A 26,386-nucleotide genomic window follows, 5' to 3' on the forward strand; every position below is an offset into this window, starting at 1 on the left:
GGTGTGTGCCTTTCCAAATCATGTACAATCAATTGAATTTACCACAGGTGGACTCCAATCAATTGTAGAAACATCTCAAGGATGATCATTGGAAACAGGATGCACCTGAGCTCAATTTCGAGTCTCATAGCAAAGGGTCTGAATACTTATGTAAATAAGGTATCTGTTTTTTATTTTGTTTTATTTTATTTTGTTGTGTGTAGATTGCTGAGGAAATGTTTTTATTTAATCCATTTTAGAACAAGGCTGGAATGTAACAAAATGTGGAAAAAGTCAAAGGGTCTGAATACATTCCGAAGGCACTGTATATAGACAGTAAAATTGGATTGTTCTGTCTCTATTCCTAGGTGATAGGGTATGATTAACCTGTAGAGTTAGTATACTGTCATTATACCCTAATTATGGATGAATGTACTATGATTGTCTGGAAAGACACTTGGAGCCAGCAGAAGACGTGATCCACTGCTGGAATCTAAAACATCAATTTCTGCAGTACATGTAGAGGAAACAAACACATGCTCACGCACACACACACACACAAACACACACTCATGAGTAACATGGGTGCTTTGGCCTGGTGTGGCCTTCTGTGAGCTGATTGGGCGCTTCACAGGCTAGTTCAGCCTGGTTGGGTGTTAATGTTATTATAGAGGCGGCTGCACAGAAGCTCTATTTGGCTCACACTCCGTTCTCCTGTTTCCTGTGAAGACAAGGAGCACTTTAACACCTTTATGTGGAGACACCCCTAACAACACTAGAGAGAACTGTCAGGGAGCCAAGGCCATACCTCACTGGGCAAAAACTGTCTGAATCAACATTGTGTCCACGTCATGTCAACAAAACAATTCAATGTGATGTTGAATCAACGTGGGAAACTGATTGGTTTTGCAAAATGTAATCAACTTAAGTTAAGGGAATTTCCTCTTTTTTTTCACCCAACTTTTCACCTAAATCCAATGACATGGTGCATTTTTTGTGTTGATTTCACGTTGAATTCACGTTAGTTGACAACTCAACCAAATGGATGTTGAAATGATGTCTGTGCCCAGTGGGGTGTATGTGTGTTTGTGTATACTGTATGTCCAGCATTGAGGTATCATTTAGGTGTTTGAGATGCTTTTATTAGGTTGGGCTTTTAGTTTTCTTTCAACTTGGGGAATGTAGGCTACTGCCCCAGGAACACTGGCAACTAGACCTAAATGCTATTCTGAGTCACTTTGTTTTATTTTCTAATTATTTGTTTGAATGGGTTGCAGGGGCTATAGTTCAGTGTTGCTTCACTCAGCTGTGACGCCCGGGCCGCACGCTCAGGCTCAGGCCAGATTCGATTAGGATCCATTCGGACGGAGGAAAATCCTCTCGTTTCTGGAGCAGTAGGCGGGTCTTTGGAAAGTTTGAATGCGATGGAAGTGTTCTTATACTTTCCAAAGATGTTGAAGGGTGTCCYGTGCGTGAATATGGACACCTGGCTGGTAGTGTCTCTGTTCGTGTATGTCCAGTTCTGCTTCAGTTTAGACTATGAAGGTAAGGAATGGCATATATGTTCCATCCCGCGGATCAGAGGGATTTAGTTAACCCACGAGTGTCCAAGCGGACACTCGTTTGTTAATTTCTCAAACAAACTAAATGTTTTTACATACATGACTGCGTTGGAATTTGAATGACTTGGGTAGCGGTTGTTGCGATTGGTTAGTTTATTGCGCATTAATTATCTGCTATATCCAACTGCTATTGTTTGGTGAGCCACATTTCTGTTTACGTGGAGGGAGCTGAGGCTGGGGTGAAAGCGGGGCTTTAAGATTAACACTAAAGCCAGCATTCTACTCGGTGACTTTGTTTACCTTCGTGCCTCAGGTTATATAAACATTTATTATTCGAAATCCTTCAAGGTCTTTTGCCATGCAAAGTAACTATTTTACAATATCCATAATGAGTTGAACAGTCCATTATTTTAGAGGAGATCTGTGAATAAAACGTGCCTAGGAGTATTGACCTAACGCCTCGATCACACTGACAGTGTCGTGACCTAACGCCTCGATCACACCGACAGTGTCGTTGTATTTTGGTACCCYGATGAAGACAGCTTGTCTSTCGAAACGTTGGTTATTAGGTTATTCAATTATTGCATCTGAGCTAGAGAGTGCGGCTCTCCTTTTCTTTTTCAGTTGCATTTTGGTACACCAGAAGTACATTCATTTTCAATGGAACGCTGTTTGCCTCGCAGCATTGCTTTGCAGAGGCAGTTGCAGTGCGCTCTGTGTGGTGGTTACGTTCGATTTATCAAATGTTTGCTCAAATTGTATTCGTAGACGGCTTGACAGAAATGTTAGCAGAAGTTGAATGTTGAACTTTTGTTGCATACATATCCAGATGATGCGTCACATTTTGTGTGTCACTATCGGTATGATCGAGGCGTAACACGGAACCCAAACCGGCTGCGGGCGTGTGCCATCATGCATACATTTATTTTGTACCCCTACACCAAACGACACGCAGGTTAAAATATCAAAACAAACTCTGAACCAATTACATTAATTTGGGAACAGGTCGAAAAGCATTAAACATTTATGGCAATTTAGCTAGTTAGCTTGCACTTGCTAGCTAATTTGTCCAATTTAGCTAGCTTGCTGTTGCTAGCTAATTTGTCCTGGGATATAAATATTGAGTTGTTATTTTACCTGAAATGCACAAGGTCCTCTACTCCGACAATTAATCCACACATAAAACGGTCAACCGAATCGTTTCTAGTCATGTCTCCTCCTTCCAGGCTTTTTCATATTGAACTTATATGGTGATTGGCATCTAAACTTTCATAGTATTACTACACCGACCGGCAACACAGTTCATCTTTCAATCACCCACGTGGGTATAACCAATGAGGAGATGGCACGTGGGTACCTCTTCTATAAACCAATGAGATGGGAGAGGCAGGACTTTCAGCACGATCTGCGTAAGAAATAGAAAGGACTTCTATTTTAGCCCTTGGCAACGCAGACGCTCGTTGACGCGTGCGAGCAGTGTGGGTGCAATAATTGAATAACATAGATTTATACATTTATTTTACAACGCTCACGCACGCAACGTGAGCGGTGTGGTCAGCCTATAACGGCCTGTGATTTCTGTCACCCAACAGAAGCGAATCACGTTGAAGTTCCTAGATCCAGTAGCCTAGATAATTCCACCTCTCCAGTCAACATTTCCCAAATACATTCCAGGCCAGTGTGACAATATTTGGAGCYTCAGTGCCCTACAATCAGAGCCCATAGCTCCTGGAAGTCGGGGCAGTTACAAGCCACACAAGGGCTCCTGTGTTCGGACTAAGCGCGCATTTGCTCGGACTCCCTCCTCATGTTTCATAGCTCGCTGCACACAGAACCCTTCAGATATGTGCAGTCAGTCTCTGAAACGTGCTAKATGTTTTTGTTTGATAAGAGTAAGACTGCAGGGTCTCCGGAGGGTAAAGGAAAGGAAACGGGGATACCTAGTCAGTTGTACAACTGAATGCATTCAACTGAACTGTCTTCCGCATTTAACCCATCCCCTCTGAATCAGAGAGGTGCGGGGGGCTGCCATATAGACGAGGGTGACAGGAGGACCATGTATCAGATGGAATCAAACCGTCAACAGTCCATAGCATACCACTGATTAACTACTGACCCTACGCCAYGATGGGATGGAGCTCATTATTGTTGTTATATGCTGATTGATGGATGTGATGCCATGTAGTGTTCTTTCATCTTAGGAAGAATACACCATGCGTGCAGGGCGCACAGACACACACACACACATCTTTCAGATAGACAAGTGCAAACAGGGCAGGGACAGTAGCCTGCGGTGAAACATTTACTGGGGAGTAATGAGAAGCTGAGATAAGTTCAAAGACAGGATGGGACCAGATAAGAGTTTGTGTGCATGGGTGTACACTATGGCTGGGRATTGCCAGGGACTTCGCGATACGATATTATCACGATACTTAGGTGCCAATACCATATGTATTGCTATTCTCACAAATCTATATGTATTGCGATTCGAGACTGGGATTTTATTGCAATTAGATGTTCCAAACATATTGTTAGTGCTGAGTGATTAACCAACTTATTTTATTTTTTTGGTGTTAATTTTTTGTAAATTTTTTTGGGGTGTGTTTTTGGTGTTAACCACTAATTACCAATGTCAGTGGTGGTCGGTTGTAACGATATTCGTCTTCGGATGAAGAGTAGTCATCGGACCAAAGCGCAGCGTGGCAAGTGTTCATGTTATTTTTATTAGAACAGAAACACTAAACAAAATAACAAAGAGAGTGAAACGAAAACAAAACAGTCCTGTAAGGTGCAGCAACACAAAACAGAAAACAACTACCCACAAAACACAGGTGGGAAAAGGCTACCTAAGTATGGTTCTCAATCAGAGACAACGATAGACAGCTGCCTCTGATTGAGAACCACACCCGGCCAAACACATAGAAATAGAAAACATAGAACAAAAACAAGAATGCCCACCCCAACTCACGCCCTGACCAACCAAAATAGAGACATAAAAAGGATCTCTAAGGTCAGGGCGTGACATCGGTGCTGTTTAACATGACGGAGGACGATTGTTTTCCCATGACCATGGCCTTATTTCTATTACAGCATATTGGATGACTGTCATTCATATTCCATTCACCCAGCTCAATGTATCATCGATAGGTTTAGGCTACTATATGATACTCGAATTTGCCCTATACCCATCATGAGGTTGCTACAACCTAGCCTATGAATGAAAGTTTACAACGTAGGTGCACACAGGTGAGATAAAACATGTAGGTGATAGACAGTGACACATGGACAGACAGTGACAAATGTAATACTGCCTTGCACAATTTTTTTAGGGGGTAGATCAGCTTTAATATTGCAGATAGATTTTAGCTCCCATCAATGTAATTGTCTGTATCACTTTCAATCCCCCATATATTTTTTGGGAAATACATATACACTACCAGTCAAAAGTTTTAGAACACCTACTCATTCTAGGGTTTTTCTTTATTTTTACTATTTTCTACGAACCTTGTTCGACACAGAAACGTGGTAATTAACTACAATGACCATAATCCATTGCACCTGTTTTTTCCGTCTAGGATGGAGATGGATACACTTTTACGTTAGGTTAGATACACACAGACCGCATAGACCGCATGACAGAGGAATATACACAACACAACAACGAGAGAGAGGGATAGAGACAGTTTGTGAAAGTGTGCCTTATCTTATTAAAGAAGTAGTAAAATGATTTTGTCAGACAGCTCTGCAGCGTGTCAAACAGCTCTGACTAAGACAGTACAGTGTGGGAAGCACAGAGAATGTTGTCTGGCTGCTAATGCCTGAGCAGAGAGTCACGCCCTGACCATAGAGAGCCTTTTATTTTGTATGTTGGTGAGGTCGGGGTGTGACTAGGGTGGGTTATCTAGATTATTGTATGTCTATGTTGGCCTGGTATGTTCCCCGATCAGAGGCAGCTGTATATCGTTGTCTCTGATTGGGGATCATATTTAGGCAGCCATTTCCCCACTGTGTTTTGTGGGATCTTGTTTTTGAGTTAGTGCATGTAGCACCGCTTATGTTACGGTTCGTTGTTTGTTTCCTTTTGTTTTGTAAGTTTCACAAAAAAATAAAGATGTGGAACTCAGAGCACGCTGCGCCTTGGTCCATCTCTACACACAACCGTGACAGAAGATCCCACCACTCACGGACCAAGCAGCGTGCACAGGAGGAGAGGGTATCCTGGGCCTGGGAGGATATCCAGGAGGTAAGGACATCCTGGACTTGGGAAGAAATAATGGCCGGAGACGAAAGCCTTCCGTGGAAGCAGACGCAAGCGGTGAAGGAAGGACAACGACAATGCCGGGTTTCGCGGCCACGCCGCAAGCTCAAGAAGCAGCCCCCAAATTTTTTGTTGGAGAGTGAACGGAGGGGTGAGTTAGAGACCATCGAGGAGTTGTTGGATAAATTGGAGGAGAGTGAAGCAAGAGAGCTGTTGGTTTGGCGTAGTATGCACAGCATTCGCCCTGAGGAGCGTGTTAGCCGTCCGATGCCACCTGTGCCAGCTCCCCATACTCGTCCCAAGGAGCGTGTCATTTGTCCAGTACCATGTGTGCCGGTTCTACGCACCAGGTCTCCAGTGCGCCTCCACAGCCCAGTACGTCCTGTGCCTCCTCCTCGCACTTTCCCTGAAGTGCGTGTCCCCAGTCTGGTACGTTCTGTGTCTGCTCCTCGCACTCTCCCTCCAGTGCGCCACCCCAGTCCAGTATGTCCTGTGCCTCCTCCCCGCAGTCGCCCTGAAGTGCGTGTCACCAGTCCGGTGCCACGCATCAGGCCTCCAATCTTTGTCTCTGATTGGGGATCATATTTAGGCAGCTATTTCCCCACTGTGTTTTGTGGGATCTTGTTTTTGAGGTAGTGCATGTAGCACCTCTTATGTTACGGTTCGTTGTTTGTTTCCTTTTGTTTTGTAAATTTCACAAAAAAATWAAGATGTGGAACTCAGAGCACGCTGCGCCTTGGTCCGTCTCTACACACAACCGTGACACAGAGATCAGATGATGACTTTAAGGAATGAAAAATAATAAAGTAATCAAATAAAAACTAAGCAATATACACAACTGAAATATTTACATATTTCATAGTAATTTCCTATTTTTTTGTTGATGTCTACCCAATGTGGACCAGACAGAGACATTGGAATATGTTCAATGTTTGGTCAATTGAATGTTCACTATTTTTTTATTTGGATTTTCCATTAAAAATCTCTAAAATAATTTTAATGTCATTGATTCATAATGCATTTTATGTAAAAAAAAAWATATAATAATCTAAATGAAAACTGTGATTATTTTATAATAATCGAACTGAAACCGAACCGACCTCAAAAAGTACTAATCGTTCAGCACTACATATTGTTCAACATATGTCTGCTGCAGAAGGACAAGAGAGCATCTGTCTGTTGCAGAGGGACAAGGGAGGGCCATGAGAAAACGAGTTTTGATCAGTCATGGAAATAAAAGTGCTGAAAAGAAGATATACTTGACTTTTGGTGCAGATACAGCAAACGACCGCAACAATAGTATTGTGATATTGTCCAAACGATACGATATATCGTCAAAAATAACATCCCAACATGTACCATATCTATTTCTGCCCCCATTTCTAGTGTATGTGTGTCACGGCGTATATATGCAATGGATGCCCATACCAAAGATAGCGGTTTGTCAAATAGAGAGAAAGAGATTGAGTGTGTGAGGGTGTTGTGTTGGAGATTGAAATGTCTTGTTCAGTGGTGGCGCAGCTCACCACTTCTGTCTGATCCACAGGCTGGAACAAGTACATACAAGCGCCACTGGAATTACTGTAGATTTACACTGACAGGGTAAACACAGCTAGTCAAACGGACTCAGATAGCTGAAACTGATGTCACTGGTGTGTGTGTGGTGTTAATGGGGCGTTGATTTAACAAGGGTGTTGGTTTAGGGGTTGTTAGTTAGACTCTTTGTTTATGTGGCAGCATATGTGTGTGTTAAAGGGGGTTGAGAAGAGGAGGAGGGATGGTTTGGGTTTTTCTAGTCTTTATTTGTCAGCCTCTCTTTCCTATGGTAGTGTACAGTACATTGAGGTGTCTATACTGAGAGACAGGCTGAGTGTTGATGTTACCTCCTGGGCATTATATGAAGGTGGGTGGCAACTGGCAAGGGAAGTGTTTGATGTTTGGGTCTCTTAGGTGCCGATACAATATGTATCGCGATTCTTAAGATTCTAGATGTATTGCGATTCAATACTGTGATTTATTGCGATTTGATGTTCCAAACATTTTTTTATTTTTTATTTAACCTTTATTTAACTAGGCAAGTCAGTTAAGAACAAATTATTATTTACAATGATGGCCTACCAAAAGGCAAAAGGCCTCCTGTGGGACGGGGCTGGGATTAAAAAAWAWATATATATATAGGACAAAACACACATCACGACAAGAGAAACAAATAGCACTACCTAACACTAACTAGCAAAAAATAATTATATACTAATCGATACTTGGAGTCAAAGTATCAAATAATATCATACAGAATAATATTGCGATATGTAACTGTATCGATTTTCCCCCAATAACTAGTTATAACAAAGTGTGATGTAACCCAGGGAAATCTCTAAGCCGGACAGTTTACTGAAAGCCAATTTATGCTTSATGCTTGATCCATGTGGAGGGTGTAACGCAATTGTGGAGCCTCTGGGGGCATTCAGAGGCCAAATAGATATCTGTATCGCATCACCGTGTGTCTCCCAAATTTTGTAACGATGTGGAGGACTCCGTATAGCTCAGCATTGACATGATTGGTTGACGGTAGGTGGGGGCGGGAGGTCCTATATAAACACAAACTCACTTCCTCGACAACATCCTTCACAACAGCTCAGCTCAACTGCTCAGCGCAAGAAGTATGAATGCCCTGACTTTTGCAGAGGCCTTATCACCGTAAATTCTGTACAGCCAATTGAGATTGACCATGCAACGCCTTTAATACTACTGAAATAGCAGAAGTATTGCTCTTCACATTGTGCATGATGAAAGAGAGAGAGAAAGAGAGTGCATGACAGTGAGAGAGTGAGTGATTGATGCAATAAGAAAGGTGTCGGTGAGCATGTGATGTTAGAGAGAGAAAGAGAAGGAGATAGAGAGGGGTTGATTGAGGACAGTAGCGGTGTGTGTAAAACCACCAGGGAAGTCAAGCCAGGGGGGAAAATCCATATTACAACCTCGATTTTGTGTTGTGATAATTGCATAGTTTGTTCTTTAACCTGTTAGTTCATATGCCTTGTGACCATGATATACAGTGCCTTCGAGAAAGTATTCAGACCCCTTGACTTTTTCCCCATTTTGTTACATTACAGCCTTATTCTAAAATGGATTAAATTAAATAATTAAAAATACTCAGAAATCTACACACAATACCCCATAACGACTAAGCAAAAACAGGTTTTAGACATTTTTGCAAATGTATTAAAAACAGAAATACCTTATTACCTTATTATATAGCTGTGCGCAACGCTCCACATCCAACCTGGCCGAGCTTGAGAGGATCTGCAGAGAAGAATGGGAGAAACTCCCCAAATACAGGTGTGCCAAGCTTGTAGCGTCATACCAATGTTTTTTTAATATATATAAATTAGTCAAAATGTCAAAAATCCTGTTTTTGCATTCTCATTATGGGGGTATTGTGTGTAGATTGTGTGTAGAATTTTTATTTATTTTTAGAATTAGGCTGTAACCTAACAAAATGTGGAAAAAGTCAAAGAGTCTGAATACTTTCTGAAGGCACTGTATAGGCCTAACGCTGAGACAATAAGAAGACACAGTGGCATGATAAATTCAACCACACATTTGTTTCATCACAAAACCAGAGCAACATGAAGTCCGGTGAAGTCCACAAAACATATTGCATGGAACAAACAGTTACATGACCTATTACATGACCTACATGTTTCCAACTTTTTCTGAATACTAAACAACTATTGATTTAGAACCACAGAGAGTTACCACAAGTCGCAAAGAAAACAAAAGCTGCTTCAACTATTCCAGCATCATTTCAACTTCAACATTTCTACATCATCTAATCACCTTAAAGATACATCTAAAAGATACCAATAACGATTTAGTCCAATCAACATATGCTTTTCCATTTTCTGTGTGTGTGTGTGTGTGTGTGTGTGTGTGTGCGTGCGTGCGTGCGTGCGTGCGTGCGTGCGTGCGTGCGTGCGTGCGTGCGTGCGTGCGTGCGTGCGTGAAAGTAGAAAAAAAAAACATGTTGACTCACCCTACTTGTGGAAAAATGCCAATGCCATCCTCCTCTCTTTCATGTTGCCTAAACGTTCTGTGACTCTGTCATACAGTACACGCTTTTAGTTTTTGTTGTCCTAGGCTACCTAGCTAAAGTTCTAGCTTACTAGCCTAACTTCCTTTTATTGGTAACGATGACCCAACTAATTAACATCAGCCTACTAGCTACATGTTGAACTTCCATCCTGTCAGGCCAGAGGCACAATGTATGAATTTATGGTTGGTTCAGAATCGCCGTTATAATCATTGGCCAGTACAGAGAATTAAGTAAAACCACAAGTCCAAATCCCTATCTCCATCCAGGACTAATTTAGGAAAGGGACAATTTTAGCTAACTAGCTAGCCAACCGAGGACAACGACACAACGAGAGGATGCAACAATTACATTTTTCAATTCCAATTCCACCTTTGGCTTTTGATGTGATGTGATTGGTGTGAAGCACTTTCCTTGACATTTTTTTTCAAAGCTGAGCTCACTCAGTTTAGCTCAAAGTTGATTGACTATTATTTTATACTTTTTTATCAAGGGAGGCCAAATGCTCGCTGGCTTCCCTTGCATTCAATGCTACAGGCGGCAACAATGTCATACTCATTTTGATCAGACAGCATCAGATACGCTACACATACTGACACAGAGGGGCGCAATTTTGTTCGCTTGGATGCTTTCTCCATTGAGATATATTCAGCCTCTTGCGAATTGAAAGATATTTCTGAAACCCCATATTTTGAATGTTTTTTTCTTGGTAAATTTTACTGGGGAAGCCTGGTTTCTCTTAGCATCCATGAATACACGCCACTGGTTGAGGAACATGTGCACATAGGCAGAGAGAAAGAGATGGTAGAACCCTTCCGCTGTCTTCAGTCTATGTGTTTCTGATTGGGGGGGCGGTTATGGATCTGTTTCCGTCCGTTTGTATGTATGATAGTACGTACGTTAATCAAACGCGATACCTCAGACACCACTGGCCCGATTTTGACAAAACTTGATTGAATGATGYGTCTTGCCATAGAGATATGGCATTTACACTGTGTAACGGCTGTCGTCGGTGGAAGAAGGTGAGGACCAACGTGCAGAGTGGTAAGTGTTCATGATATTTAATAATAATCAAAACTGAACACTGAATAACCAAACAACAAAGAAACAACCGAAACAGTTCTATCTGTTGCAGACACACAAAGACTTAAAATAACCACCCACAAAACACAATAGAAAACAGGCTACCTAAATATGGTTCTCAATCAGGGACAACGATTGACAGCTGCCACTGATTGAGAACCATATCAGGCCAAACACAGAAATAGAAAATCATAGAAAAACTAACATAGACAACTCACGCCCTGACCACACTAAAACAAAGAAATAACAAAAGAACTAGGGTCAGAACGTGACACACTGATTGACCCAAGGGGTTGCTATGGTAATCAACTGAAATTCCAAGTATGTGGCCACCCCTTAAAATTAGTGGACACCCGCTGCTGACAGGTGTATAATATCGAGCACACAGCTATGCAATCTCTATAGACAAACATTGGTAGTGGAATGGCCCGTACTGAAGAGCTCAGTGACTTTCAATGTGGCACCGTCATAGGATGRCACCTTTCCAACAAGTCAGTTCATCAATAGCCCTGATCAACTGTAAGTGCTGTTATTGTGAAGTGTAAACATCTAGGAGCAACAACGGCTCAGCTGCAAAGTGGTAGGCCACACAAGCTCACAGCAGGTGACCACCAAGTGCTGAAGCACGTAGCGCGTAAAAATAATCTGTCCTCGGTTGCATCACTTCCCGAGTTCCAAACTGCCCCTGGAAGCAACGTCAGCACAATAACTGTTCGTCGGGAGCTTCCTGAAATGGTTTTCCATAGCCGAGCAGCCGCACACAAGCCTAAGATCACCATGCGCAATGCCAAGCGTCTGCTGGAGTGGTGTAAAGCTCACCACCATTCGACTCTGGAGCAGTGGAAACTCGTTCTCTGGAGTGATGAATCACGCTTCACCATCTGGCAGTCCCAGWATCTGGGTTTGGCGGATGCCAGGAGAACGCTACCTGCCCGAATGCATAGTGCCAACTGTAAAGTTTGGTGGATGGTCTGGGGATGTTTTCTTTAGTTTCAGTGAAGGGAAATCTTAACTCTACAGCATACAATTACTTTCTGGTTGATTCAGTGCTTCCAACTTTGTGGCAACAGTTTGGGGAAGGCCCTTTCCTGTTTCAGAATGACAATGACAGAGCGAGGTCCATACGTAAATGGTTTGTTGAGATCGGTGTTGAAGAACTTGAGTGGCCTGCACAGAGCCCTGACCTCAACCCCATCGAAACACCTTTGGAATGAATTGGAAAGCTGACTGCGAGCCAGGCCTAGTCACCCAACATCAATGCCTGACATCACTAATGCTCTTGTGGCTGAATGTAAGCAAGTCCCCGCAGCAATGTTCCAACATCTAGTGGAAAGCCTTACCAGAAGAGTGGAGGCTGTTATAGCAGCAAAGGGGGGACCAACTCCATATTAATGCCCAATGAGATGTTCGACGAGCACGTGTCCACATACTCTTGGTGTCTCCTGTCCCGTTTGAGCTACAGTGAGGGACTGTTTGTCCCCCACCAAACATTGAACAAGCATATACAGTATATATGTTTTTTCTCTCTCATTAATCCAYACAACATACGTTTGAATAATTGTTACTAATTGGCCCGTGTTTACTGTTGCCTTGTTCCCAGATAAAACAACAGAGGCTGTCTGTACTATCTATTCAGTTTCCCTCCTGGCATGTTTCTACATTATTGATCTGATTGGAACCTCCGTTTGTGTTCCGTATGGTCCTGTTGTTCTCTGAGCTTGACAGGAGAGCCTCTCTTTCTCTCTCTCTCTCTCTCTCTCCTCTCTCTCTCTCTCTCTCTCTCTCTCTCTCTCTCTCTCTCTCTCTCTCTCTCTCTCTTCTCTCTCTCTCTCTTCTCTCTCTTCTCTCTCTCTCTCTCTCTCTCTCTTCTCTCTCTTCTCTCTCTCTCTATTGTATCAACACTCTGTTCTCTCTGACGTCTTTCCACCCTCGAAGAGCCGTTTTCACTGTGAGAGAAGAAGAAAAATAAAGAGAGAGAGAGAGAGAAAGAAAGAGAGCGCTAAGGTCGGGATGCTATCTGAGAGACATACCATTTGGAGTGGATGTAAGTTGTCTCTTTCTTTGATCTTGTTTGATCAGGATCTAGCCTGTATTCACTCACTGATGTTAACCAAATGGGAAATAAGTAATAGAAGGAACCTTTATACTGTCAACCTTTCAGCATATCAGCTTGCATTCAAGGCTGGCTTGTGTTGATGATGTGGATGAGATAGCTTCAAGTCAATCAAAGTGTTATTTTACTCCTGGCTGTTCTGGAGTCAGCTTTATTGTATATTGTGAGATCCCTTCGGGAGGGAGAAGAGAGAGATTGACAGTCTATAATAATGTGTTAGGCCCTCTGCTGCAGTTCCCTGGATGGATGTGGTGTCAGTCTACCTGGCTGTCTCTAAGGATGTGCATGTGGAGCTCTGTATCTGGGGAAATATCCCTGCCATAGGCTCTGTGCTGGCTCTCTGCTGGTATGGTGTACAGTGGGAGAACAAGTATTTGATACACTGCGATTTTGCAGGTTTTCCTACTTACAAAGCATGTAGAGGTCTGTAATTTTTATCATAGGTACACTTCAACTGTGAGAGACGGAATCTAAACAAAAATCCAGAAAATCACATTGTATGATTTTTAAGTAATTCATTGTGCATTTTATTGCATGACATAAGTATTTGATCACCTACCAACCAGTAGATTTCCGGCTCTCACAGACCTGTTCGTTTTTCTTTAGAAGCCCTCCTGTTCTCCACTCATTACCTGTATTAACTGCACCTGTTTGAACTCGTTACCTGTATAAAAGACACCTGTCCACACACTCAATAAACAGACTCCAACCTCTCCACAACGGCCAAGACAGAGAGCTGTGTAAGGACATCAAGGATAAAATTGTAGACCTGCACAAGGCTGGGATGGGCTACAGGACAATAGGCAAGCAGCTTGGTGAGAAGGCAACAACTGTTGGCGCAATTATTAGAAAAAGAAGAAAATAGAAGAAGTTCAAGATGATGGTCAATCACCCTCGGTCTGGGCTCCATGCAAGATCTCACCTCGTGGGCATCAATGATCATGAGGAAGGTGAGGGATCAGCCCAGAACTACACGGCAGACCTGGTCAATGACCTGAAGAGAGCTGGGACCACAGTCTCAAAGAAAACCATTAGTAACACACTACGCCGTCATGGATTAAAATCCTGCAGCGCACACAAGGTCCCCTGCTCAAGCAGGCGCATGTCCAGGCCCGTCTGAAGTTTGCCAATGACCATCTGGATGATCCAGAGGAGGAATGGGAGAAGGTCATGTGGTCTGATGATTCAAAAATAGACTTTTTGGTCTAAACTCCACTGCCGTGTTTGGAGGAAGAAGAAGGATGAGTACAACCCCAAGAACACCATCCCAACCGTGAAGCATGGAGGTGGAAACATCATTCTTTGGGGATGCTTTTCTGCAAAGGGGACAGGACAACTGCACCGTATTGAGGGGAGGATGGATGGGGCCATGTATTGCGAGATCTTAGCCAACAACCTCCTTCCCTCAGTAAGAGCATTGATGATGGGTCGTGGCTGGGTCTTCCAGCATGACAACGACCGAAACACACAGCCAGGGCAACTAAGGAGTGGCTCCGTAAGAAGTATCTCAAGGTCCTGGAGTGGCCTAGCCAGTCTCCAGACCTGAACCCAATAGAAAATCTTTGGAGGGAGCTGAAAGTCCATATTGCCCAGCGACAGCCCCGAAACCTGAAGGATCTGGAGAAGGTCTGTATGGAGGAGTGGGCAAAATCCCTGCTGCAGTGTGTGCAAACTGGTCAAGAACTACAGGAAACGTATGATCTCTGTAATTGTAAAACAAAGGATTCAGTACCAATATAAAGTTCTGCTTTTCTGATGTATCAAATACTTATGTCTTGCAATAAAATGCTAATTAATTACTTAAAAATCATACAATGTGATTTTCGGGATTTTTGTTTTAGATTCCGTCTCTCACAGTTGAAGTGTACCTATGATAAAAATTACAGACCTCTACCTGCTTTGTAAGTAGGAAAACCTGCAAAATCGGCAGTGTATCAAAACTGTTTCTCCCCACTGTATGTCAGTAAGGCCCATGTAGGAGTCTATTTATTACGGAAAAACAAAACTAGGAAATTAGGTTTCCGAACAGAACTTTCATTATTGAAGCAGGATAGCAATCTGTAGAACAGTCTCGGTAGAGACAGAAATTAAGGCCTATGTTTGTGTTAGCTTGACTCTATTATCTGTTGTTATGGCTCCATAACCAAGCTTAGTAGAGATGTGTATTTCCATGGTGTGGGGTGCTTGTACTATGTAAGGTCATATTATACAACCTCACTGTAGGCAGTGAATTGTCTGCAAGCTTGAGATTTCCCCTCAGCCAGCTAAATCGGATCAAAGTCTGTGTGAGGATGTCCTCAATAGCAGTGTGATCTGACTGCTAAAACTGCAGTGGTGGTGTGGTGTGTGTGTGTGTTGTGTGTGTGTGTGTGTGTGTGTGTGTGTGTGTGTGTGTGTGTGTGTGTGTGTGTGTGTGTGTGTGTGTGTGTTGACAGAGCTGGAGGCACAAAGTAAAGAAGGGTGCACTGCAGCAGTCATCTAGCTTCTCCTCAGACCGCAGCGGTGAAAGAATTCCCCCTTGAGGAACATCAAACCCTTGTGATTTCTGTTCCAGACAGGTCGTGTTCGTTTGACAGAAAAGCCACGTTGAGGAGAGGAAAGTCCGACACTCACGTCTCAGTGACAGAATGTAATTAGAATATCAGACAGCCATTGATGGACATGTGGCTGACGTGTACACCCATAGGGCGGAGAACTTGTGGCTGTAGCAGGAGTGAAACTCTTCTCTGTCTGTTATGTCCCTCAAGGATTCAGAACAGGGGACAGATTCATACTGGGCTGGGGTCCATGACGTCCTCAGCTGGTCACTCCCCTTACCCATTCTCTCTCCCCCCATCTCCTCACTCTTCTATCACCCATTCTCTCTCCCCCATCTCCTCACTCTTCTATCACCCATTCTCTCTCCCCCATCTCCTCACTCTTCTATCACCCATTCTCTCTCCCTCATGTCACTCTTCCTTTATTTTCCATTGAATGGTTATGTATAATTTTGAAGCAGAAAGTTCTGGATCATGCAGTAATTTTGCTGTGACAGCGAAGCATTGTCTACTTGACAAGTGATGTCCCAATACTCTTATCTTCTTTCCTTTTGACAACTATTATCAAAGAACTTGACAGGTAAAAGCAATTGAAGGCCATTCTTTGCTGTCATCTTTCTATCTCTCTCATATCAGTGACCAAGAAGAAGAGGAAACCAATATCACAGTAAGTATGTTGGTGACCGCACAACAACACCCTGGGTCACATTCATGCTTACTGAATGTGAACCCAGTGTGAGGTGGCTATTGCACCACTGGTTTTAGAGCAAAGTTTCACCAAGAAGAAACCTGCTGGGGAGAAAGGCACCCATGGGGTTTATCTTCTCTGTGTGTGTGTTGTGTAACCTTTATTTAACTAGGCAAGTCAGTTATTAAGAACAAATTCTTATTTACAACAGCCTACCAGGGAAGAGTGGGTTAACTGCCTTGTTCAGGGGCAGAACAACAGATTTTTACCTTGTCAGCTCAGGGATTCAATCCAGCAACCTTTCAGTTACTGGCCCAACACTCTAACCACAAGGCTACCTGTCAGCCCTTTTCAAGAGATCTCTCGTATGGTCCAACCTCTGGGGTTCTCTTTGGAGGAATAGCTCAGCAATGTTTTCCAACAGTGATAGCCTTGATTTAATAATTCCCTCTTGCAAAACACCAGTAAAATCCAACCCAAACTCTTGCTCAAAGATGAGGCCTACGTCATGTTTTGAAACGTTGCTAAACCCTTTGAATGCAGCCCTACTCTCATCCTGAACACAGCCTTGCTGTTTCCTTGCCTGGTGACTAGCTGCTTTCTTCTCCCTTTTCCCAGGGTCGGCCTACTATGTCTATGGAGATGATGAAGACACGTATGCTCGTAGAAATGGAGGTGAATGCTTTGATCAAGCTCTGCTGCCACATGCTCTCACACTTTTCCACACTCTCAGACACTCGCTTTCAACATGCAGGAGAGTTTAGGGTTGACGTAAGTCTCTGAAACGCAAAGCAATAACTTTTTACTTTTTAAAAACATGGGGGAATAGCCGAGCAATGTGATGTCTTCACTTGGGTTCATTTTCTTTCCACAAGATGCCGATATTCTGCATCCGTTCACTGTGTTTTACAAACTGACACAATTATGTCAAACTAACTTCCAGCTTCTCATTGAGGTCAGTTGGACATGGAACCTTACCCTCTAGGCCAAACCAAACTCTTTCTCCTCTGTAGAGATGCAAATATAGTTTTGTGTTCTCTTACTCAGGAGATATAGCCAACACAAACACACACCAGCTCCTGTCCAGCTGGAGATTAGCCTGGGCTAGTGTGTGTTTGAGAGAGTGTGTGTTTGAGAGTGTGTATGTGTGCGTACAAGGACGTGTGTGTGTGTGTGTGTTCCGAGCCAGCGGGAAATGCACTGCAGATTTGATTTCCCTGGAATACGAACCTRGTGTCCCCTCAAACTTCACATTCTCTAAAGGAATCTTTACACAAGCGTTTGRGGGATGGATAGAGTGGTCCAACTGGCAGAGGAAAGATTAGGCAACTTTAGTTTTCTTCTGACAAATCTTTATCCCTCACGATTATTACACGTCCTGGTAATCCATTTGGCCCCGCGGCACTTCCTGGCTACATTTCTTATTATGTCAGTGTGGACTATGGTAAGTGACAAACCCATTGTATCTGTCTATCTACCTGTGGTGATTGATTGGTGGGTGAACACTAGCACTGCAGCTTTTACCTCTCTAGTCTATGCTGTAAACACTGTCCTGTGGTCAGTGGGTATAGGTTATGTATGTTGCTATGGGTAAGTCAGTGCCTGCTATCTCTAAAATTAAGAGAGTCTCTGTGTGTAAGGTAAGAAAACATGGATGTCCACACAACCCTAGTTTATTTACATTGATGCAAAAATAATATTTATATTTTCTATGGATGGATAGCTGAACCAGTAGGTTTTATTTCACTCTTTTATATGAATGGTATACAGTGCATTCGGAAAGTATTCAGACTGCTTGACTTTTTCCACATTTTGTTACGTTTCAGCCTTATTCTAAACTGGATTAAATCGTTTTTTCCCCTCATCATTCTACACACAATACCCCACAATAACAAAGTAAAAACAGATTTTTAGACATTTTTGCAAATGTATTAAAAATAAAAAACGTATTCAGACGCTTTACTTTGTTGAAGCACCTTTGGCAACGATTACAGCCTCAAGTCTTATTATTATTATTATTATTATATTGGGTCTGTCAGGTTGGATGGGGAGCGTCAATGCACAGCTATTTTCAGGCCTCTCCAGAGATGTTCGATTGGGTTCAAGTCCAGGCTCTGGCTGGGCCACTCAAGGACATTCAGAGACTTGTCCTGAAGCCACTCCTGCTTTGTGTTGGCTGTGTGTTTAGGGTCATTGTCCTGTTGGAAGTTGAACCTTCACCCCAGCCTGAGGTCCTTCCCTTGATCCTGACTAGTCACCGCAGCATGATGCTGCCACCACCATGCTTCACCATAGGGATGGTGCCAGGTTTCCTCCAGACGTGACGCTTGGTATTCAGGCGAAATAGTTAAATCTTGGTTTCATCAGACCAGAGAATCTTGTTTCTCATGGTCTGAGTCCTTTAGGTGCCTTTTGGCAAACTTCAAGCAGGCTGAGGCTGTCATGTGCCTTTTACTGAGGAGTGGCTTCTGTCTGGCCACTCTACCATTAAGGCTTGATTGGTGGAGTGCCACAGAGATTGATGTCCTTCTGGAAGATTCTCCCATCTCCACAGAGGAACTCTGGTGCTCTGTCAGAGTGACCATTGGGTTCTTGGTCACCTCTCCGACCAAGGCCCTTTCCCCCCGATTGCTTAGTCTGGCCGGGCTTGCCAGCTCTAGGAAGAGTCTTGGTGGTTCCAGACTTCTTCTATTTAAGAATGATGGAGGCCACTGTGTTCTTGGGGACCTTCAATGCTGCAGAACTTTTTTGGGACCCTTTTCTCAGAAATGTGCCTCAACACAATCCTGTCTCGGAGCTCTACGGACAATTCCTTCAACCTCATGGCTTGGTTTTTGCTCTGACATGCACTGTCCACTGTGGGACCTTATATAGTCAGGTGTGTGCCTTTTCAAATCATTTCCAATCAATTGAATTTACCACAGGTGGACTCCAATCAATTGTAGAAACATCTCAAGGATGATCAATGGAAACAGGATGCACCTGAGCTCAATTTCGAGTCTCATAGCAAAGGGTCTGAATACCTATGTCAATAAAGTATTTCTGTTTGAATTTCTTTTTATAAATGTACAAAAATGTCTAAAACCTGTTTCGCTTTGTCATCATGGGGTATTGTGTGTAGATTAATGAGGAAAAACATTTATTTAATCCATTTTAGAATAAGGCTGTAACGTAGCAAAATGTGGAAGAAGTCAAGTGGTCTGAATACTTTCCGAATGCATAGTAATTCTCCCTCTCACTCCCTTCCCACCCCTGTTTTTAGGGGCCGCTTGGTGCGCCCCCATCAAGGTGAAGCACGGCGATGTGAGCTGTCGGAGTCCCGACGGGGAATACTATGGTAACGTGATGGGATCGCGCTGTATGATCCGCTGTAAGAGGGGTTACGAGATGCAGCATGGACACGCAGAGGTGGTGTGTATGGCCAGCAAACACTGKTCAGGGAACTACGCCTGCAGGGGTGAGACCACCACACACACACACACACACCTGTACTACTGGTGAGACACAACATCACTGGACACACACCTCTACACCAAAAATAGAGGTTTGTGTCCAGCTACCTGACCATCTACCTGACAATCAGACATGTATGGACTATTCATTTTTGTTTCTCTGTCAGAGATCCGGTGTCCTAAGCTGCAGATGCCTGCGAACGGGGGCTATACATGTTCAGACGGCTCCTACCTTAACTCCCGCTGTGAGTTCTTCTGCTCCCCTGGATACAGTCTGAAGGGGCCCAATACTGTCACCTGCCAGTACCACAAGACCTGGACCTCAGGAGAGAGCGTCTGTGTGGGTGAGTCAGAGAGTGTGTGTGTGTGTTCGTGCGTGCGTGCGTGCATTTACAGATGTACAGTGTGTTTGTGGTATGTGTGTGTGTTTGTAGCTATGTGATTATTATTGAGTTTTCCACGTCAAAAGCACATTGAATTTAGCCACATCCTAATTCCAACCCCCACACAGTTTAACAGCTGCATATAGGCTGCTCTCTAGAATATGGGATCAATTAAATGATAAATCACATTCACTCTGAATCCTGACTGACTTAATGACTTACTGCTCTGTGGGAAAGAGGCTGTAATATAGTTTAATGAAGATCTAAAAACCTTATAGTTCAAACACAACACACACACACACACACACACACACACACACACACACACACACACACACACACACACACACACACACACACACACACACACACCACACACACAACACACACACACACACACACACACACACACACACACACACACACACAGTTAAGGGTGGTACCATAAGCCTGTGCTCTAGCTCAAGCATGACACACTATGAACTATGACCCAGTCTCAGAACAACTGAGTAGCATCTCGTATGCTAACACATTTTAATTAAGTGGTGTGTGATTGTTAATGCAGTTGTGAGACATTGTTCACTGTAGCTTGTCTTCATTCTGACGATGGATATGTGAGATTCAGATTCCTCCCTCCTCATCCCCACCAGCAAATTACGCCCAGCAGACAACTAGCAATCTCTCAGGGAAAGTAGATGTTCATATGACTGTGTTATGTAATTATAACGATGGCTGAAATTTGTGTGTGTGTGTGTGTGTGTGTGTGTGTGTGTGTGTGTGTGTGTGTGTGTGTGTGTGTTTGTGGCTAAGCCTGAGACGCAAAAATTATCACTGACGTTCAAGACAATACATCATATTGCATGTTCTTTTATCCAAGAAAGTCAGATTTTGACTTTTTGAGTGATTTAGAAGAACAGGTTGTATAACACACACACACACATACACCCCCACACACACTGACACACATAGCTGTGATGGAGTAGAGTGCTTTCTGCTCTCGTGAAATGACATTGATTCTCCTGGTCTGCGGTGACAATAGCTTCTCTAGTCTAGATTCAGCCCTGTTACATAGACAGGACACAACATCGCGGAACAGAACAGGGGGATCACTCTGGATAACAGTTTTCCTTTTTATTTTTCTCTCTTCCTGTTTCTCTCCTGTCTCTGTCTCCCGACATCTCCTCTTCTCCTCTACTTCCCCCTCTCTCTACTTCYCCCCCCCCCCCCTGGTAGATGTTGACGGCCCAGTAATAAAGTGTCCTAACCTGAAGGAGAAGACAGCAGAGCCGAGCAGGCTCACAGCCAGGGTGACCTGGGACACACCAGAGGGCAAGGACACGGTTGACGGCATCCTCACCGAGTCAGTCTGACCTCTGACCCCTGACCCCTGACCCTTAACCCCTTCCTTTAACATGTAGTATTAAAGGAATATTGTGAGATTTTGGCAATTAAGCCCTTGTTCTACTTACCCAGAGTCAGATAAGCTCATGGATGCCATTTGTATGCCCTGCGTGCAGTCTGAAGATAGTTTCATGTGCCATTGCTAACTAGTGTTTGCGCAACATAGCGGAAGTTAGCAACTTCCTTCAAACTGCACGCAGAGATATAACAATAGTATCCATCAGTTTATCTGACTCTCAGGAAGTAAAAAAGGTTTAATTGCCAAATGAATAGTAGTAGTAGCAGCAGTAATAGTAGGGTAAATCTTTAGTTAGGCTTCAGCACTATTGACACAGTATAGTATTTGACTGAGGCTTTTTACAGTGTTATATTGAAAGGGAAGCCTCCTGGACACTTCCCTGAGGGTCTCCATAAGATGTCCTACACCGTCTACGACCGCACAGGGAATAAGGGCAGCTGCCGCTTCTCTGTCAGAGTACGAGGTGACCCCCCAACATTAGGGCCAGTTTGAAATTTACTGGGGCAATGTTCTGACAACATTTGAAGGAACAATCACATAACTTACACATTTTTCCTGTGAAAGTGGCTTTCTGAATCTGTTTTGTGCCACCAGTGCGTCGCTGCAGCCCCATGACCCCCCCAGACAACGGTTTTATGAAGTGTGATAGCGATGGTAATAACTATGGAGCAACCTGTGAGTTCAAGTGTACAGGAGGGTATGAGCTGCAGGGCAGCGCTGCGAGGGTGTGCCAGTACGGTCTCACCTGGTCTGGCACGGAAACCAACTGTGCAGGTATGTGTCTGTGTAGACATATACACACACACACACACACACACACACACACCACACAAACGTACATGACACATCCACCATGTTGTGTTTAGCAGTAGTGAAGCGGTAGTTAGGGGTGCTGAGGGGTTCACTGGAGGTGAAAATGGGCATGTCTCCCTCGGCCAGGGTGGGCTGTCGATCGATCACAGAGATCCAGAGGATCAATACCGCCTGCTCTGAAATCGACCAGCACTGTCTGTCACACATACTCATGTGGGTTATTTAAGCAATAAGGCCCAAGGGGGTGTGGTATATKRSCMATATACCACAAACCCCCGAGGTGCCTTATTGCTGTTATAAACTGGTTACCAACATAATTAGAGCAGTAAAAAAAATTATGTTTTGTCATACCCGTGGTATATGGCCTGTAATATACTGGGTGGTTCAAGCCCTGATTGCTGATTGGCTGACAGCCGTGTTATATCAGACTGTATACCACGGGTAGGACAAAACAGTTATTTTTATTGCTCTAATTACATTGGTAACCAGTTTATAATAGCAATAAGGCACCTCAGGGGTTTGTGATATATGGCCAATGTACCACGGCTAAGGGCTGTTCTTAAGCACGACGCAACACGGAGTGCCTGTATACAGCCCTTAGCCGTGGTATATTGGCCATATATCACAAACCCCTGAGGTGCCTTGTTGTTATCAGAAACTGGTTACCATATACCACACCCCCTCATGCCTTATTGCTTAAATATACCACGGCTGTCAGCCAATCAGCATTCACGACTTGAACCACCCAGTTTATAATGTCTAATATAGGTGTATTATACTTCTATTGTATTGTGTAATATAGTGACACTCCACATAGCACTTCTTATACACTCTGGGTAATTGGCTAACAATGTTTCTAGCAACAAGACCAGTACAGAGTAAAACAGCAATGAAATAAATATATATTATTTTTTATTGGCAATTGCAATTCAACTGTTTCAAAAAATAACATAATTTACGTTCATAAAATATGATGACGTGATATGATGCAATGGTATATAGTGTTTTATTATGTCATGTCACAGCTATGAACATCAACGTGGGGGTGCGTACGGCCTCAGGTCTGCTGGACCAGTTCTATGAGAAACGACGCCTCCTCATCATCTCTGCTCCCACTGCTGCCAATCATTACTACAGGTTCCAGATGACTGACCTACAAGTGAGGGAGAGAGGGATGGAGGGATAGAGGGAGGGATGGAGGGATAGATGGAGAGGAAGGGAGAGAGGGAAGGAGGACAGAGGGAGAGGGATGGAGGGAGAGGGATGGAGGGAGGGAGGGAGGGGGGGAGGGAGGGAGGGAGGGGAGACTGGGTGGGAGAGTAGGTAAAATTCTGCTTATTGAGTGCCGCAGCAGAATGTGTGTGTTTGAAGTGGTTGTGCTGATGGGGTGTGTAGTGCCACAGTTCCTGCTAAACAGAAAATGTCATGGCGCAGAGTAAAAAAGGCCAGTGCTCTCTGTAAATTCAGGCTGTTTGGAGGATTCTCTGCCATAAAAAGCTATTAAAGGGCAGCGGCCTTTAAAAGGCCTGACCTTTAAAAGTGTCACGAAAGACGTGCCTCTTGTCTTATGCTGTGAGTCATTCCAACCTCGCCCTTAACTGTCCATGTGATAGATTCAGTGAAATGTCTATGTGAGTGCATTTTCATGTTCTGTGCTAGTGTGTGTACAATGTTATTTGTGTGTTTACGATATTAATGTGTGTGTGTGTGTGTGTGTGTGTGTGTGTGTGTGTGTGTGTGTGTGTGTGTGTGTGTGTGTGTGTGTGTGTGTGTGTGTGTGTGTGTGTGTGTGTGTGTGTGCGTGCGTGCGTGCTGTGCGTGCGTGCGTGCGTGCGTGCGTGCGTGCGTGCGTGCGTGCGTGCGTGCGCGCTTTTGTGCATGCATGTTCCAGCATGCCCAGTGTGGTCTGGACCTCAGGCATGTGACAGTGATTGAGCTGGTGGGGATTTACCCAGCACAGATYGGCCGTATCCACCACAGACTTATCSCTCCAGGGCTGGCCCTACAACTCAGGTGCGCGCACACACACACACACATACACATACACACACCATCATCATTCATAACAAACCTACAACTAATTTTCACAGCATTCTTCAGACTGACCATTGTGTGTTCAGCCTTGACCTGATGGAAGTGTTGATGTCTGTTGTCTAGGTTACTGCTCCAGATCTCCCATAATAACTTCAACATGGTGATGATTGACAAGCAGGGGATGGACAGGGAGCGCTACACGTACCCCATCACCTCAGCCCAGATCTTCACCACCATTGACACATGGCAGGGACGCATAGATGAGATGGTGCTGCAGCAGCAGGAGGCAGGCCACACCTGCCAGTAGTACAACAGCTCAACAACGCCCTCACCCCCCAAAAAAACCCTACCCCCAACCAGAATCATATAGAGAGGGGGGCCAGGTTTTAGAACGGCTGTCATGTTAGCGCCTTCATTCTTGCTGTAAACAATCACAACAGAGCAGTGTTTTGTGTTTAACAGACATTTTTATTGATCAGCATTTGGGATAATTATGGGAATCCAAGGCAGTACTGTGTTGTGGCGTCAACAAGTTGCATATCTGCTTTCACTGGACATCTTYATAGGTTTAGAAAACTACCAGCACAACGTGGAAGCGTCAATATTCACTTAGCAACGGCTATGGAAGAGAAATTGCCGCTTTCGTTCAGACAATGCRCATTGGCCCAACTCTCTCTCTCTATATATACAGTATATATATATGACTCTGCCCCCCACTGTCTCTTTCCACCCCCACCCCTTTTCCCTCCCCCTATGGGACAGTCCTTCCCATCCCAACAAAGACCCTTCTGTCACTTAAACCCAATTTACTACTTAAACCAAACTGTCGCTCAAGCTTACTACCTGAACCCATGACTCCCATGAAGCTTACTACCTGAACCCAAGATAGTAAAGGATACATGATATACATATGAGATGAGTAATGCAAGATATGTAAACATTCTTAAAGTGGCATTATTTAAAGTGACTRGTGTTCCATTTATTAWAGTGGCCAATGATATCAAGTCTGTAGGTAGGCAGCCACCTCTCTGTGCTAGTGATGGCTGTTGAACAATCTGATGGCCTTGAGATAGAAGCTGTTTTTCAATCTCTCTGTTAAAGCTTTGATGCAGCTGTACTGACCTCGCCTTCTGGATGGAAGCGGGGTGAACAGGTAGTGGCTTGGGTGGTTATTGTCCTTGATGATCTTTTTTTWATTATTTGTGTGTGTTTATGATAGCCATTGCTAAGTAGGAATCATTAGTACTGGAACCTGAATACCTGATTGGACTTTAAGCTGTGAAGCATTGAAACCAGGATGATTAGAATGGAGATATTACTCTCTTCCATCACTGCATACTACAGCAGTTAGAAGTCCTAGGCAGAGTGGGTCATGCATCACAATCATATTGATTCTTGTACTTGTCAGTTTGTATGTTTGTTTTTTAGAGGCCCATAAAATAATTTCTGGGTAACAATCAAATACCTTACTGCAATAGACTTCCATAAAAATGTGCAAAAATAGATTTTTAAAAACACAATTTTTTTCTTAAGCATGAATGTTGGGAGTGGTCTGCAATATGCAGAAATAGCTCCCATTTTCTGGTTGCTACAATTCTAATAGTTCGCCTAATTTTAGTTTGTGTGACAAAACAAGCAAGTATAGTGTAGAGAATCATTGTACCATATAAACTGCTGTGAAATATATTTTCACTAACCAAAAATATTTTCAGCTGTTTGAAGCTGGTGTACAAAACTGAATGTAAGAGATGCAAAAAAAAAGAAAGAATGGGAGCATAGACATAGCGCCCATAGAACAAATCTATCGCTTCTTAGAGTTGCTTTCAATGAGAATGACAGATCTATAACTCACATTTCTATGTGAATATGTTTTAGGGTCGCCCAAAAAGTTACATATTGCAGCTTTAACCATTTTACCTCATGGTGAAGTTACCATGGAAAGCTGAAACTCCTGCCCATGTAAACCTGCTG

General features: G+C 43.6%; 1 protein-coding gene across 2 annotated transcripts; it reads left to right on the plus strand.

Moving 5' to 3' along the window:
* Positions 1-1,286: 1,286 nt before the first annotated feature.
* LOC111979313 (sushi repeat containing protein X-linked) lies at positions 1,287-25,918 on the plus strand. Of its 2 annotated transcripts, XM_024009776.2 has the most exons (10): positions 1,287-1,524; positions 16,932-16,988; positions 19,576-19,770; positions 19,933-20,109; positions 21,382-21,508; positions 21,913-22,031; positions 22,163-22,342; positions 23,407-23,540; positions 24,273-24,394; positions 24,539-25,918. In XM_024009776.2, the coding sequence occupies exons 1-10, from the start codon at positions 1,404-1,406 to the stop codon at positions 24,720-24,722; spliced, it is 1,416 nt and encodes a 471-aa protein (XP_023865544.1). In that variant the 5' UTR covers positions 1,287-1,403; the 3' UTR covers positions 24,723-25,918. The 2 variants fall into 2 exon arrangements, with proteins under 2 accessions (XP_023865544.1, XP_023865553.1); XM_024009785.2 differs by lacking the exon at positions 16,932-16,988.
* The last annotated feature ends 468 nt before the right edge of the window (positions 25,919-26,386 follow it).

This window comes from Salvelinus sp. IW2-2015, linkage group LG2 (assembly GCF_002910315.2).
Source record: "Salvelinus sp. IW2-2015 linkage group LG2, ASM291031v2, whole genome shotgun sequence".
NCBI classification, from domain to species: domain Eukaryota; kingdom Metazoa; phylum Chordata; class Actinopteri; order Salmoniformes; family Salmonidae; genus Salvelinus; species Salvelinus sp. IW2-2015.